General features: G+C 38.0%; 1 protein-coding gene across 2 annotated transcripts in view; it reads right to left on the reverse strand.

The window, feature by feature from the left end:
* The window catches only part of LOC131070137 (SH3 domain-containing protein 2), a 135,043-nt gene that overhangs the window by 32,690 nt on the left and 85,294 nt on the right, over positions 1–17,059 (reverse strand). For both annotated transcript variants that reach the window (XM_058005675.2, XM_058005676.2), the window contains exons 6-10: positions 13,900–14,001; positions 13,519–13,719; positions 13,339–13,401; positions 13,056–13,217; positions 12,871–12,945 (exon numbers count right to left, since the gene is read on the reverse strand). In XM_058005675.2, coding sequence (XP_057861658.1) covers positions 12,871–12,945; positions 13,056–13,217; positions 13,339–13,401; positions 13,519–13,719; positions 13,900–14,001 — 603 coding nt within the window. The remainder of the gene's footprint in view (positions 1–12,870; positions 12,946–13,055; positions 13,218–13,338; positions 13,402–13,518; positions 13,720–13,899; positions 14,002–17,059) is intronic.

A 17,059-nucleotide genomic window follows, 5' to 3' on the forward strand; every position in this document is an offset into this window, starting at 1 on the left:
ATTGAAATCTATTTCATGGAGGCATAAATCACCTCAAATACCACCTTGCAGGCATCAGCAAGCATGATGCTAGGGGTTGTCCCAAGGCCACAAAGGAAATAAAAAGAGAAATTAATGTCTTACTTGCAGTCGGGGAAGACAAAAAGTTGCAAAGGGAGAGAGCAAAACTAGCCAAGGGAGCATCCACAGCTGAATATCAAGCTGCTCCAATCGACAAAGAAGAAGAAGGAGAAAAGCAACACTTCAAGGCATAGCGGGCTCTCTTTGTGGCCCAAGTATCCACAAATACAGCATCACCTCGGCCACCACTTCAGCTACTTCTAGTAGAGCACCAGCTGCACCACCATCAATGTCGCAGTCTATAGGTGATTAGTTTGTGCACAGGAACACAACTAGAGCACAACCATCAGTAGAAGCAACTGGGTGAAATAGGGAGGTGCATGAGCAAACAGACATTGCATGTGTCAATTTTTGGTACTTCAACAACATCCCATTCAATGTGGCAGACAATTCTTATTGGTTCAATTTGGTTACCACATTGACAATTTCGGGAAAAGGATACAAAGTCCCTTTTCGCAAGGACTTGGGTGAGAGGTTAGTAACTTAGTCCACTTGTTTTAATTTTTTAAATGTTTTTTTGTTGTTTTATCAAAATTGTGTACTAAGACTTAATTTCATTGCATACTTGTAGGTTGCTCACAAATGTTGTTGATAGGGCAAGAGAAGTGGTGGAAGACCAAAGAAAGAATGGAAAAATATGGCTACACCATTCTTTACAATGAGTGGGCAGATGGCAAAACCAACACTATCATTAATTTTTTGGTTGCTTGCAAGAATAATGTGGTGTTCTTGAAATAGGTAGATGCCTCCAACAAGGTGAAAAATGCTGAAACTTTGGGTCTAATGTTGGAGCAGATTGTCATGGAGGTGGGAGTTGAAAATGTGGTGCAAATAATAACCAATAATGCAGCAGCATATGTGGCAGCAGGTAAATTCCTCTAAGAGAAACACCCCTCTCTTTTTTGAACACCTTGAGCGGCACATGTCCTTGACCTTCTTTTGGAGGACATAGGAAAACTTGATTGGGTGACACCAATTGTAGAAGATGCAAAGAGGATCACAAAATACATCTACAATCACCCATACGTTCTTCACTTGATGAGAGAACACACCCAAGGGAAAGAGTTGGTAAGAGCGGGTGTCACAAGGTTTGCAACAATTTTCTTAACGTTGCTAAGAATTTTGGGTGCATTTATAGCTTTGAAATAAATGTTGGCGAGTCAAGCATGGCCAGACTCACCTTATTCAAAGAAGCCTGAAGCATGCATAGTCTTCGACAACCTATTTGCACAAAGAGTTGCAGAGATTGTGAAGGTAACTTTAAAACTTGAATATTTAATTCTTTTTATTCAAGTCTCTCATTATTAATTTGTAACTTTAATGATTAATCTTTTTGTAATTTGTATTTTTCAATTCTAGGTGTCGAAGCCCTTGGTAGATGGGGATCAAACCCCATGGGGTATGTTTATGACACCAAGGATAGGGCCAAGGAGTCTATCAAAAATTACTACAAGGGGAACAACCTCAAAGTTGATCCCATATGGGAAATTATTGATAGGAGGTGGAACAATCAGCTCCACCAACCCATTCATTTAGCACCATATTTCCTCAACCCCGGTTTTAAGTTTGAAGATTGCTACTCAAGTCCCAATGGAGTGGTCATTGAGGGCCCCACTACATGCATTCAGAGGATGATACTTGAGGTTGAGGTGAGAGACCACGTTGTGGCAAAATTCCAAAAGTACAAGGAAGCAAGTGGTACGCTATTCTCTTTAGAACTGGCCAAGAGAGGAAGAACCACTAAAACCCCAGATATAAAATTTGGAGTCTTTCACATGTATCTTACAAGCTACAAATTTCAAATTTACAAGTTTACAAGTTACAAGTTTACCTCACAACTATTGATAATTTGATAAAATATGTTTTCACTTCGCTTTCTACTCTTCAATATTTTATTTTATAGATGCTTGGTGGAGAAGTTGGGGTGGAAATACCCCAAATCTCCAAAAATTTGCCCTTAGAATCTTATGCCAACCTTGTAGATCATCCAGTTTGAGTGCAATTGCAACTTGTTTGAGGCCATCCACACGAGGAAGAGGAGCAAGTTAGCTCAAAATACCTCAATGACCTTGTCTTTGTGCAATATAATCTTCGGTTGTGTACAAGGAAGGTAGAGGAAACACCAATTGGTCCAATTGATTTGGATGATATAGATCCTTACAGTGATTGGACATCGTAGGAACAGCCTCCATTGTTTACTGCAGATGGCTTCTATGATTTGGAAAGGCAAGCCATGGAGGAGGAAGGGGGTGGATTTGGATTCACACTGGATGACATTGAGCAAGATGAGGATGATGAGGAGTCATTGCCTATGCCAGGAGCAACTAAAGGCAGAGTTACAACCAGGATGGAGGTCAAGTCACAGCCAGTCGTGTCGAGCAAAAAGCCACAACCACAACAGACTCCTAGGACTAGACCCTCCAGTTCTACCTCTCCTCTAGTTTTTACTAGAGTTGGGAAGAGGAAGATGTAATTGTATTGATGTATTTACTTTTAGTTTTACAAAAACTATTTACTATTTTGCTTCCAGCCATCAGCATTCCACATGAGGATGTGATTTTGTACCCAATTTGCATATAAATCAATGAGATATATCTAGACTCAGCTTGTTTCTTTTGTGTACTCATTTATTGACTCATTGGATGCATCTCCTCAATGAATTTTTCAAAAAAAAATGCATTTCTAATTAAATTTAAGCAATTTTTAAAGTTGTCGAACTTTTTGTTGGGTTTGAGCCCAGTTTTCACCAAGTTTTTTTCTCAAGCCTTGGCGAGTAGTTCAACTATGGTTTTGGCTATCCCTTTACTATAGTTCTACCATTTGTTTTGCAAGCACCCAATTTTGTTGTGGGTTCTAGTTTCACGTTGTAGCCTTTCTAGATGTACAAGGTTTTGAGGTCCTTTTAAAAGCCCCTTCCAGTTCATAGCCCCAATCAAAAGCATTTACCTAATAAAAAACAATAATGGCTGATTATTTCTAAATAAATTTCAATTAATAAACCAGACCAATAAACCATATTGATAGAAATCTAACAAATCTTATTGGTTAACACAATAAAAAATATTATTTTAGGTTACACACATACTATCTAAAAACTAATTTTATTTTATAACTATAGATCTAGTGGTTGATTGTGTTGATTTCATTTATTGGGATTTCAATGAACACAGCTTCTAGCAAACAACTAAACTACTTGAGCCACTCAAGATCATGAGTCAAATGACTCAAGGCAAATTAACCACCTGGCTCAAAAAGACCTCTAACTAAAACACAGGAAAGGAAAACCTACTCTAAAGCTATATACAAGACTCCTAGACTAAATATGTACATTTCTCAAGTTATGCAACAGAAGCGTAGCAGAAGTGATAGTTCGCAGTCAAGCAAATCTGTCCTTAAATACGGAAAAGCAAACTCTCACCATGCATCTCTCATATTCAGCCAGTTCCTCATGCAAGATAAGCAACTGAGGCAAATCATTGGGACCATGATCTATCCAAATGCAAGTTGTTTTTCGTAACCCTCCATAATCAAATTCATAGCATTCAAAATTGAGATAAAGGAAAGAGACAACCCGGTGTCGTTCGTGCTCGAATGGAAGAGTTTGCTCGCCATTTAGTGCAAGGTTAGAAGCGAGATCATCAACTGCTTCAAGAGGTCGCCATTAATGATGTACCATTCCACGAGCCTTGACAACATGTTGATCCTTATTTGCAAGCTCTTCTTGAAATGAACTTAGTGCCCCTTCGAATAGCTCAACTTTCTTTACTTTCACAATAACATCTTGTTCATCTCTATGCATAAACCACACATCCTCATGTAACTTCGTGAGCATATCTTCAAAAATTAGGGACTCCTTGATAGATTGAGCTTCAAACATCTCCTCTAGTTGATCAAATACAATCTTTGGTGGTATTTCATCCTCAAGCATTGTCTCGAGAGGCCGGAGTTGATGATGAATCACATCACTCACCATAACTTGTTTGTCTTGAAAAATTTTTGGCAGTGATTCTATTTGTGCCTCTTCCATGAGATCTTTCAACGCCCCCTCAAATAGTATGGTGGTGATGACGTCTCTGAGCGCCCCCTCGAATTGTTCTTCATACTTGGGCTCACTTATGATGAATTGTAATTCTTTGTTCAATACCTCTATATGATTGCCTCCTCCTTCAAGGCTGCTACTTGAAATCTCTTGTATCTCATTCTCAAGGATCTCCTTTTGTAGCATGAATGAAAATTCTTTAAGGAATTCCTCTTTTTCTTGCTTGATTGTTTGCTCAATGCTTTGATCAGCGCTTGCCACTACTCGAGCCTTCTCAATTGCTTCTTCAACTTGCATTCCATGATACTCCTCTTCAGGTGCAAGGTATGGTGAGCTATTTACTGCAATACATTGATCGTCAGGTGAACTTGTGGCATCAATGTGCAACTGCCTTCCTTCACTATTTGGTGATGTAGCAATGTCTTGTTCATATGTTCTTCTAAATTCAGCTGCAAGATGTGCACTCCAAGATCCATTCGCAATACACTCTTCCTCGAATAAGGTTGGCAATCCAAACTGATATCTGACTTGATTGATAGCCATTTCACACAATGAGCAAGTGAGTTCAGAGTGGGGTGCATTATGAATCCTACACCACAATGATAGCAATATGAATTCTAAACGCATTTCACCATTCAAGATAAACTAACTTCCGATCATCAACAAAAAGCTCGAAAAAGGATCCTTTCTCTCTGGGACACTGAAATTGCTTTCTTCCTCTTTTGGCTTGGGGACATACCAAAAGAAGATCTTACCTTGTACTACTGATTCCATCCTTGATAGGTATGTGAAGCAATGCATCTCATCATGTTCATTTGTCTCGTGGATCCTACACTGTCCTAGCCTCGCAAACTCGGACAAGCGGCGCGGGTATAGTTGTTTGTTCAATCTCCACCAAAGTTGAGGAATATCAACTTGTTGCTCATCATGAAACTATTGTCGCTCCATCAAGAAATCTTTCTTTTTTTTTCTGTTGATTTTTTTGGATTTTTTGGTTTTTACTTTTTTTGGATTTTTTGGAATAAAGAGATCTTACAAATCTCAAATTTAACTTGAAAGCTCAACTGGTTCCAGTTGCGCGAAGTGCTTCCTTTCTTTTGTAAGTCCAACGTTCTTTTCTTATGCAAATTCTATTTGTGGATGCTTCAAAGTGTGACTTTATAAATGCCAGCATCAACTGCTTCACTCATGTATCCATAATCATGGCTTGTGCTTCAATTCTGTTGAGTGCGAAGAGGAAGATGTGAGTCCTTAAGACTACTCCTTGCAAATATAAATTGAAGTTCAACTGTTCAAACTTATGCAAATTATGTTGAGCGTTGACGATGACTTGATCTTCCTTGGATTCACCTATTCAAGAGTTCACATTCGCTATCAGCCCTCCTTCTAGCGCCAATTTTGTTGATGTGTTTTTTATGCACATGCCAGCACAGAATGAAATACCCAAAAGTATCTTATCCCTCTCTTGAACAAAGCTTCTCAAATGTTGAAGATTGGCTTAAGGATCACTTGAGACAACTCCAAGGTTCTGGTATGTTAGGTCTTGACTTGTGGATAAGCACAATTGGTTGATGTGATTGCCGGTATCACAAGGGGACTTACATCGAATTGTCGAATGCTTGAGTTGCTGGAACTTGATCATCTAGTGTTGCAATCTTGTGATGCTCTTTTGATCCTAAACTAATTTGAATTGGAAAAAAAGAGCAAAAGATGAAGGATTGAGAAAGTTTATTCTAAGGCCTAGAATGTAAGAAGATGGATGAATGATTAGATGGAATCCTACTGGGCAAGGTCTCACCAACGACTTGAACAATTTGACACAAGCTCAATGCAATCTTCTAAGGACAATTCAAAGATGTTCAAATTATTACCATCGAACATTGCTCACCATTCAAGTTAATGCATAAACAATGGACGCATAACAATTTGAAGTTAAACTCATATCACTCCAGTTGACCACACAAGGTGCACTTACAATCAGCAAGAGGCTAGTGGTATGGACTAAAACGGATTCCACACAAATGCATTCAACAAATTCCTCCATTCACTCTAATCAACATGAAAACAAATTGAGAAGTAGAACTATGAGGCTTGTTGAAATAACAAATTTCACCACAACTTCAATGAAAAGAGTATCTCATTTACAAGTCGTAACAACAATTCTTCCTTCTCCTAATCTACTCTAACTTCTAATCTATTTCCTATTCTTCTCCTACTACTATTCACTATTTGCTAACTATTAACTATCTTAGCACTATTAACCTTTACAAAATGAGGAACTTGAGCTTTATATTGAGAGCTCATTACAATGAACGGTCAGGATCAAATCTCCATCAATGGCCAAGATTTTACAATGAAAACCCTAATTAGGGTTTGTTACAACAAACTCAATTTGGCCAATGAAATAATTACAACACTTTGTCACGACCAATAGATAACAAGGGTAGGTGCCTCAAAGTTTGTGCCATCACAGGTGAGTCAGGTACATTGCATCTAGACATGTTGATGTGGAACTTCTTCGATTAGTAGAGATAGTGACTAGGATGATGACTAGGATGACACCTTTAACTTGCACTTTGTAGGCTTGATGGATCATCATGAAGGAATATTGATCTCGACATTGTCCAGCTTCAGTGATGATGACAATGGTCTTCTAACTTTGAATAACTCTTCTGAAACTATCCTCTTGAATGCCTTGATCATTGAAGTGCAACGTATAAATCTTGGTTTTGAAGTATTCATGTGCCTTAGAATGAACTCTTGATGTCACCAATGCTTTTCTTCTTTGGAATTCCTTCTCTGTGACTCCCTGGTGCTGTGAGAATTGACATTCCTCTTGGACATTCTATGCTTGTAAATGAAGTTTTCTTCCTTGCATGGTGATGTAGATCTTACAATCTTTCTCCTTCCGCTTTGCAATCACCATCCTCTCTCATTTACAAAACAAAACAAACATGATATCAAATATATAACTTTGATAGTTTTTCTTAACTTGATATATCCCTTGATTTTTTGTGTTTTGCAGGTTTGATAAGAGGATTTAGAGAGAATTCGTCTTCATGAAGGAGCACTTGAAGTTGTTTTTCACTCCTAGAGAGGAGCTTTTGAAGTTCACTCCGCCCCCTTGAAGTTCATGAAGTTACACTTATCTTGCCTTTGAACTCACTTTCATTCATTTATCTTCACTCTATGAGCTCAACTTTAAAGATTTTAATCATCAATTGATGACAACATGACGAACTACCTTTAGGAGAGGCCTCTATAGGAATTTCGCTCTGCGAGTGGAGTATATGAAGTTCGCTTCTAACCGCCAATTCATGAAGTTCGCCTTGACCTTGTTTCACATGAAGTGATCTTTGAACTTTCACCTTCCATCTTCTCAACTCAAAATGACTCTTTCCAAACATCCAATCTTGATTCTTGAAGCTGATTTCAAATCAAGACTAAACTCTCCTTTGTATCTTAACAAATTCGCTCATCTACTTCCAAACATGAAGTTCGCTCATGTACCTCCAAACATGAAGTTCGCTCTTGTAGCTTCAAACATGAAGTTAACTTCTTACTCGCCTTTCATCATCTTAAATTCAAAATTGTTCTCTTTTAGGCATGCTAAAGTATCAAATTAGCTCTAGGAAATGATCTATTAGCTGCCTTGTATCTTGTTTTAGGAAAATTCGCTCATCTATGCCGATCCTTGAAGTTCGCTCATCTATCTCCAAATATGAAATTCACCCATATACCTCAAATTTTGAAGTTCGCTCATCTAGGCTAATTTGTGAAGTTCGTTCATGACATTCACTCTTAGGTGCTTGGACATTGAATTCGCTCTTCTCCCTTTAATCATGAAGTTTGCTGATATGCATGGATTCCTGAAGTTCGCTGATTTGCATTGATTTTTGAAGTTCATTGATGTGCATCGATTTTTGAAGTTTGCTTATGGGGCTTAATCCTTGAAGTTCGCTCATATAGCTCAAAACATGAAGTTCGCTCATCCTCTTGAGAACATGAAGTTCGCTCATCCTCTTGAGAAGATGAAGTTCGCTCTTCTACTCCATTTTGTGAAATTTGCTCATGTCCCTCAAATTGTGAAGTTCGCTCATGTCATTGAATTTGTGAAGTTTGTTTCAAATTGAAACGACTCAGGGCAAATGCTTTCAAATCTCCTTGGCTCCTCTATCATGAACTTCGCTCATCTACCTCAAGTCATGAAGTTCACTCATGTAGCTGAGTTCATGAAGTTTAACATGAAATTCACTCATGCATGCCAAAACATGAAGTACACTCATATGTATTGATTCCTGAAGTTCGCTCATGTAGGCTTATCCTTGAAATTCGCTCATGTCATTGAGTTTGTGAAATTCGCTCATGTGGCTGAATTCTTAAAGTTCGCTCATGTCATTGAGTTTGTGAAGTTTGTTTCAAATTGAATCAACTTAAGGCAAATGCTTTCAAATCTCCTTCACTCTTCATCATGAATTTCGCTCATAGGTGGTTGAATATGAAATTCGCTCATCTCCCTTCCATCATGAAGTTTGCTCATCTTGTTGAGTTCATGAAGTTCGCTTATGTATGCCAAAACATGAAGTTCACTCATATGTCTTGATTCCTAAAGTTCGCTCATGTAGCTCAATTCTTGAAGTTCGCTCATGTGGGCTGATTTTTGAAGTTCGCTCATCCTCTTGAATTCAGGAAGTACACTTTTAACTGAAGATTAGATTGACTCTAAGGTAAATACTCTTATATCACCTCTTGGGCAAATGGAGGACATTCACTCTCATTTAGGAATACATGAAATTCACTCATCTCCCTCCAAAGATGAAGTTTGCTCATCTCCCTCAATTTGTGAAGTGCGCTCATCTATGGTGATTTGTGAAGTTCACTGATGTCCTCCAAATTGTGAAGTTCGCTTCTCTCACCAAGCACATGAAGTTAGATCCTATCATCCATCACATGAAGCGACTCTTGAATTTTGCCTTCGATCTTGCCCTTAAAACTATTCTTTCCTTAATTTATGAAGTTTGCTTCTATGTTGTTCAAGGTAAAATTTGCTCATCTTCTTCAAGTTACGAAGTTCGCTCATGTGGTTGAGATCATGAAGGTGAAGTTTGCCCTTCTGCCTTGAAGGTGAATTGAAAACCAAAATAAACCCTTCATCACTTCAATGTCAATCCTTAGATTTCTCAGGCTTTCATTCTCAAAACATGCCAAATTTACCTAATGAAGGCTTAAAAAGCAAAATTCGCTCCTATCATGGAGCACATTAAGGAAACTTCGCTCTAAAGAATGAGGTGCTCTCAAATCAAAACTATGCTCACTATTTTCATTCAAATGCTCTAATTCACAGTCAAATAAGGCTTTTAAGGGGATTTGCTCCAAGGGTGATGGTTATGAAGTACGCTCCTAAGGGTATGCACATGAAGTGAAGGTTCTGACTTACTCATTTCACACCACACAAAAGGTTATCCACCTAACTCCTGGCCTTTTGACCACCTATACCCCTCTGATGCAAAGGCTAATAGCTAAGGACTCAAACACTACCTAGAAAGCAGCAAAAAAGTGGGGGTCCCCATTTGCGATGGGGCAATGTGTGAATACCTTACCACAGAAAGGTTGAATGATTTTGTTAATGTTCATTACAACCTTCAACTCTATTGCAAGAAAATTTTGGGGACTAACTACCTCCCATCATTCAAGAGGAGTTTGATCCATAAACATATTGGATTGTTGATGCTAAGTATCATGTCTTCAACAAAGACCTTGAATGGGTTGATCAAGTGAATCTAAAGGCAAATATAGTAGTCATGGCAGACGAGGATAAACCACGCACAAACGTCTTGGATGTTGATGTAACTTTATTATTGATTATGTTCCCTTCTTTGTTTATAATTTTATGTTCCCTTCTTTTACAGTTCATTGAGCCTCTAGTTGTCATCCTTTGAGTTGCTGGAAGAAACCTGCAATGGGCTATATGAGGATATGCACAGGGCCAAGAAGGGCATTAGATTCATTTGCAATGGGATTGAGGATACATGTGATATCGTTGATCAATGATGGCACCATCAACTTCATAGTCCCTTAAATGCAATTGCATGTGCCTTGAATGCAGCATCCCAATTTCGCCTTGATTAGGGTGCATGAGAAGGCTTTAAATGGGATCTACATAGTTATAAAGCAGATGGAACCTGATCTCTAACTTGGAGCAAAGATCATATCTAAGATTGAGATCTAAAGAATTGCTTGAGGGGAACTCTTTTTACAAGATATGTGCAAGGCAACTTGGTCAACATTGGAACCAAGTAAAAGTCTATTAAAAGTGTAATTTAAGTTTAAAACTTTTCAATTCTTTATGTTAATGTTGAAACTTTAAGTTAACCAACAAAATTGAGTTCTTTATTTTTCCTCATTTCAGATGCATGGTGGTAAAGATTTGGCGCTAAGGTGCCAACTCTTCAAAGCATTGCAATTTATGTCTTAGGCCAATCATCTAGTGTTTCGAGATGTGAGTGCAATTGGACCATGTTTAAGCACCTAAACTCTAAGAGGCGCAACTAATTGTTGATGGAAGGGTTAAATGATCTTGTTCATGTTTGTTACAACCTTTTGCTATGTCACAAGCAAAATGAAACGTGAAAATGAACTTGCATCTTTTCTTGTTGCAGCTTTTTATTAAATTCCTAATCTTTTGCACACCTATCTCAACCCAACTAGGGATAACATAGTTGTAGGAGATAGAGACAAAGCTTGCATTTTGTTCTTGTTACATAAAAACCCTTTTTCAAAAGATCTCTAGAAGACAGAAATTAACATGGACCCAAAATTTGGTTTAGATAAATATGGAAAACGAAACACTTTACTACACATCTCAACCAAATAGAATTGGTTACCCATCTGATCAACAATCCAGTTTTCCTCATAAAAAAGTATATTGCACTCTGGTTATAAAAGGGAATGTGAAATTTTGTTTGGCTCCTCTTGCCTCTGCAAAAATCAATAGAACACAATATTTTCATATTATATTAATTAATAGGATACATTTACAAAGAGGTTCATCTCCTTATATAGGGATTGGACAAGAAACCACCCAGACAGATAAACATTACATGACTCACAAAAACCTAAAAAACAAATCTAGAAAAAAAGGGAAAGAAAACACTTGCCACTTGTAAATGTTTTCAATTTTCTATTCAATGAGCAAGATATATAATATTATTGTGTTTTCATGTAATTGTCAATTCACTATATAATAAATCTGATTATTATATTGTATGTTGCAGATGGAGAGAGAGCATTAATAAATTTCGATGATCTTCCAACATTCACCGATCAGTATATATACATGCAAGTAAAGGGGATCAAGCGATACCTTGACCGGTCATGTCTATTAGACATGGCCGATCAAGATATTACTTGATCGTGCCTTTTCAAAACCATAATCGTATTTAACCGATACCAATCGGTGTGAAAGTATTTAATAAATAAAACCGATACTAATCGGTGTTTATGCATTACGATTTATAACCGATGCTAATCGGTATTTACGCATTGGTTAAGAACCCGATATTAATCGGGATTTGTTTGCAAGGTTATATATATATACCAATTGAGGAATACGATCACAGCAAGATCGTATATGTGAATACCAACATAAGTTTGAATGATCATGCATACGATCATTATTACTGATATAAGAGAAACCGAAAATGCAATAACATATGGAAGAGTAATTATAATAATCATCAGACAAAGGAATGATAAATGAAGTCTTATCATAGTCTATCGATGAGATAGATGATTGAATGAGAGACTTCATTTATCTCATTCAATCATTTATCTTACCGCGGCTATCATGTATCAACACAACTAAGGTGGCTTTATTACAAATTTAAGCCTTATTTTTTAATTATTTAACATTATTCAAATAGCCTTTACCTTAACAGAACAAAACAAAGTTAACGAAGACTAGATCCATGCAATTAATTATGCATATAATCTATAAGATAAGGCAGCTTCTAGACTGCAGAAGGATAAAACCTGTTCACGTAAATCACATTCCATTAGTGAATTTCAGAGTAACAAAACTCTCACTATGCCCAAAAGGAAACAATATCCTGCAGATCCAAGCTACTATAGCCATATCTACAAGAAAAAGCATGTACAAAATCTTTCACAGTTTCCCATTCTCCCACCCTTCTTGGTCTGCCACATTCCATGTTTGCTACGAGTATTATTACTGATACTTGTCCCTTTTCACATTTTACTTACCGTTGAACTCCAGTACAAGGTATTTGTTAAAGCTAAAGTCTAGATGCTGTTTATTTAAGGATATTATCTATATTCTATCTCCTATTTACTCCGTCTTCTCTTTATGATGATGACATTTCTTTATTCGCTAAGGCTCTTATGTGTGAGTGAATGACATTTGTAACTTGCTATATATTTGCTTTGTTAATTTCAGCATACTCCCATCATCTTGACGCTTGCTTTTATCAGAGAGATATCATTCCAAAGTCTGTTCAACCAGGCATCTTCACAGAAATACAAAAGCATGTAAAACTTAAAATATGAATCATATCAACAGACTCTGCTGAAGCCATATAAAATATGTGCCAGAAACAGACTGAAGCTGGTATCCAGACAACAACAGCACATCAGTCCTGTACGAAAATCATTTGCGGAAGGACCAACAATAACATTTAAGGGATGAGGAAAACCTGACGAACAACAACATAATCACCAACAGCCAGGCTAAGCTCCACATCAGTCTCAGCTTGAAATGCATGTATAACCTGTGAAAAAATATGCATCAAACAAAGATTTTAGAAAACTAATACATGGGCAACAAAAGCACACAAATCCTATAGGAAAATCACAACTATTAAAAGACTACATAGATTACCTCTCCTAAAAAATAGATAGCATTCTCAACAGATCTATCAAAGGCTGAATTTTGAGAACTGTGAGTACTGCTAAGGTTTGCTTCTTCATACGATGGAGGTGGGGGGAGATTATCAGCAACAGCAGAGGGTGCAGATTCAATGCGCTGCCGTTCGAAAGCCATCTGAGAAATAAGCACAGGATCAAAAGAAGATATAGTTCAACTATAGCTCTAATTTGAAAAAAAACAAAAAAATGAAACAAATGACAATCATTGCAGATGTTGCAGATATCTACAATTGTACCTCTCTAAGCACCTCATCAAGAATTTGTGCTACTCTTAGGTTGTATGTACGCTCAGCTTCAACCTGGAAAAGACATACATACATCAGCATTTAGCTGAGAAATGCAACTCAATTTCCACTAGTATTAGTCAATATTTTCCTGATAATTTAAACAGTTTCAGTGTGAGGCAAAGCACAGACCATGGCAATCAAGCGCTGAAGAGTCAAACGTTGTTGTTGTGCTTCAACAGCTGCCATTGCAACTGCAGCTTCTTTTCCCAAAATTGACATATTTGACTTTAGTTCTTGCATCTTGAATTCAGCTGCTTGCAATTTCATTCCATTATCTGGATTGCCTGTGGCTTCTCTGGCTTTCAGTTGGCGCCTTGCAACTTCACCTGCCTGCTCATAGTATATGTGCTCCTTAGTGTTCATCACGTGAGAAAATATTCAAAACGGAAAAATAAAATAAAAAATTGCCAATCTTGGACTTAATCAAAGCTTCAAAGTAATCGTTTAAAAAGACTACAATTATATTGTTGTGCATGCAAATAAAATCATGTCATCCAGACCCAAAATCACCTGTGCTTCAGCCTCTTGCCGCATCCGATCATATCGTTGAGCCAGATGACGAGCATCTTCCAAGGGAGCTCCCATGACCATTGACCTTAAGGGCTCTGCAATCTGGTGACATACCCATATGACAGCATGTAAGTATCGTATAAAAATGATTTTCTAAGCTTGTAACATCATTGAACAATCAAACCAATATTTGAATTCTGCGGTTTACTTACGCAAAAAAAAAATTTGAAATTTTATCTACCAAATACAATTTATAAAGATGCAAAAAAGAAGACAAGAGGACCATCCCCAAAATTTGAAGGTAGTGGCCTAAAGCTCATTAAGCAACATTTCCTATGTAATCAAACAAACACATTTCAAACAGCTGTCAGCCTCTATATCTCATCTTTATAAAATCATCAAATATCATGCAAATCAAACAATTCTCTAAACCTAAGCATTCCTTCCAAGAAAGAGAAGGGGTGATATTTGAAGATGGAGAAGACCCTAAAAATGGGTTTCTCCATTGAGGTAAATGGAAGATAGGCTCTGGCTTCTAAAAGAACAGGCCCTGAACTATTGTTTCATGAGACCTTTCATGGGACACAAAAAGCTCAATGTGTGGACACAAAAAAAATAAAAAATACGGAGTAATACATAAATACAGAGTTGAGGCCAAGCCATTGTTTAAGGTAAAGCTGAGCTTGTGTTTCATCCATGTATTTTTCTCATTATAGAATAAGTAAACATGACTCTCTCATTATAAAATAAGGGAGTATCGATCAAAGTACTCAGATTATTATATAGAAAAGCATCATTTCTAGCTATGAATTTTATTCACCATTTACACCCTACTATTATTAATTCTTAATAACAGAATATAAATTCAATTTAGGAGCTTAGTCCAACTTTAGACACTCGATTTGAATATTTCCAAACACTTGACTTGTATAATTCCCAATTTGTACCCCAACACCTCTGATCTATGGCCGAGAATAGGCGTTGATGGCTGCAAGAGGGAGTTAGCAAAAGTCATTATCAGGACAAAAGCATCTGCAATGAAACTTGGGATATGGCTTTAATCCAAAAAAAAAGCCTACAATGAAGCTTGGGATATGCCTTTAATCCAAAAATTCAAAAATATAGTTGAAAATGTGTTTGTAAAATATATTTTGATAAAAAAAACTCTAATCCATTCTCCCATAAAAACTCCAGAACCCCGAGGTTCCGAAGTTCCTTCCTTAGCCCTTTTTTCAGTTCCCCGGAACTCCAAAACCCGGAGGTCCCGAAGTTCCCTACTGCTCTCTTTTCTCCTTCCCGAAACCCCGAGGTTCCGAGGTTCTTTAGATGTATTCTCACTTCGAGAACCCGAATTTCTAAAGTCCTTGGACTTCCTTCCGGCTGGCAACACTTCCGGATGGCGTGATCAACACTCAACTTTAAATGCTCTGACGGCTTTTGTGACTTTTGCACCTTTTTTTGTGGAGCTGCAAGGGTGCATTTAATGTTTTTGGCAGGATTTCCATCAAGAGAGGTACGGGGCCATGCTTGTTGTGGTGACTTATGTCATGTCTGCATGCTCTGACTTTGGAAGGTCAGTCAATCCACCCTTCTCAGGGTTGCCTTTTCAGGGTATGGCTAGGTTGCTTGCATGTACAGAGGTCAAGTGCATGCACTTCCCTACACTCCCAGACTAACACACAGGGGTCATGATAACTCTTGTAACCATTTTTCTATATAAAGGTTGTTAAGCCTCATTGTAAAGGGTTCTCTCCCTGCTGGCTTGAGCTATACTATGCTCTTTCACTCCTCTTGTATTTATTTTTGAATTTATGCAACTATAAGTTTGGCCATTGGCCTTATAATGAATTGAAATCACCAATCTTGCCTTCCTTCAAACTTATGTATGTTGTGTATTTTTCCTTACCTTCATCATAGGTGTATGTTTTGTGGCTCTTCTCTCATTTATGCTACGTTAACTAATTGTTGAGTGTGACTTGTGGGAAACCTTCTCCCCTCTTGGCATTTAGCGAATTCTAACCTCCATACATGCATTGGGGTCACTCATACAACTGAAGTTTGTGCAACTCCTGGGTATTTCAATTGATTCTTTGTGTCATTTCGGGTAGGGAGAGGAACAATCTCTTTTTGGTGCATCACCTCCTTTTATTTAAAGCAATTCTCTATTTCCCTTTACCTCTGCAAATTGTTAGGATAGGCTTAGGAGTAAGTTTTGTAGTGTTGCGTTGGTTCAACACCTGTACCTGGATTGAGAACAAAGTCAGCCTTCTCCGGAGATTCAACCCCCTTGCGCAAGGTCCCACACTTCAGGGTTGTTTCCATGTTTCACAAGGTTGCTGAGTTGATAGCTCAGCAAGGTTGCATGCTTTTGTGATAACAGATTTTGGCATGCCCGATGGGACTTAGTTCAACATACATGCTAAGGATTCAGTGCTAATTCTTAGTGTTTCAGCCTTTAGAGGCAGTCACATTTCAAGCACTTGGCGACTCTGCTCAAAGTCCAGTTCTTGTTCATACTAAGTTCATAACTCTGGGACCCCGGAGCGCCCAGGTTCCCAAGTCATCACAAGTTTGCAACTTCGGAAGTCTGGAACCCCCAGGTTCTAAAGTTCGCTACTCCAGAGGTCCAGAACCCCCAGGTTCTGAAGTGTTTAAGTCCAGAACCCCGAAACCCCAAGGTTCTAAAGTCTTCAATCAACAGGTCCACTGCTTGCTCATGACTTGTTGCAGCACCGGATTTCATGCCCAGAATTCACACAAGGGTGTCTTCTAGAGGTAGTTTCCAGTTCGAAGAACACTCATCTTCAGGCTCTAGAAGGCGGAGAGGTAGACCTTCATTATCACCAGTTAGGGAAGTCAGGGTTATAAACACTCCATCTCTCAGGTCTCATTCTACCCCTCCATTCACAAGACCATTACTATCAAAGGCTCCCACCACTCATATCAATAGACCATTGTTTCGCATGGCAAGAAATCAAGTTTTTCTTACCTTCAATGGGGGGAGTCCCCTTATTTTGACTCAATGGAATGACATACCAGTGGCTGCATTGAAGAGTATACCATAATTCACTGGTGAAACAACTACTACCTGTTGTGACGTTTTCACACATCGCCCCATTGCAAATGGGGACCCATGTTTTTTGCTTTTTAGGGTTTGTTT

The sequence above is a fragment of the Cryptomeria japonica genome, chromosome 1, assembly GCF_030272615.1.
Source record: "Cryptomeria japonica chromosome 1, Sugi_1.0, whole genome shotgun sequence".
In the NCBI taxonomy this organism is placed as follows: Eukaryota; Viridiplantae; Streptophyta; class Pinopsida; order Cupressales; family Cupressaceae; genus Cryptomeria; species Cryptomeria japonica.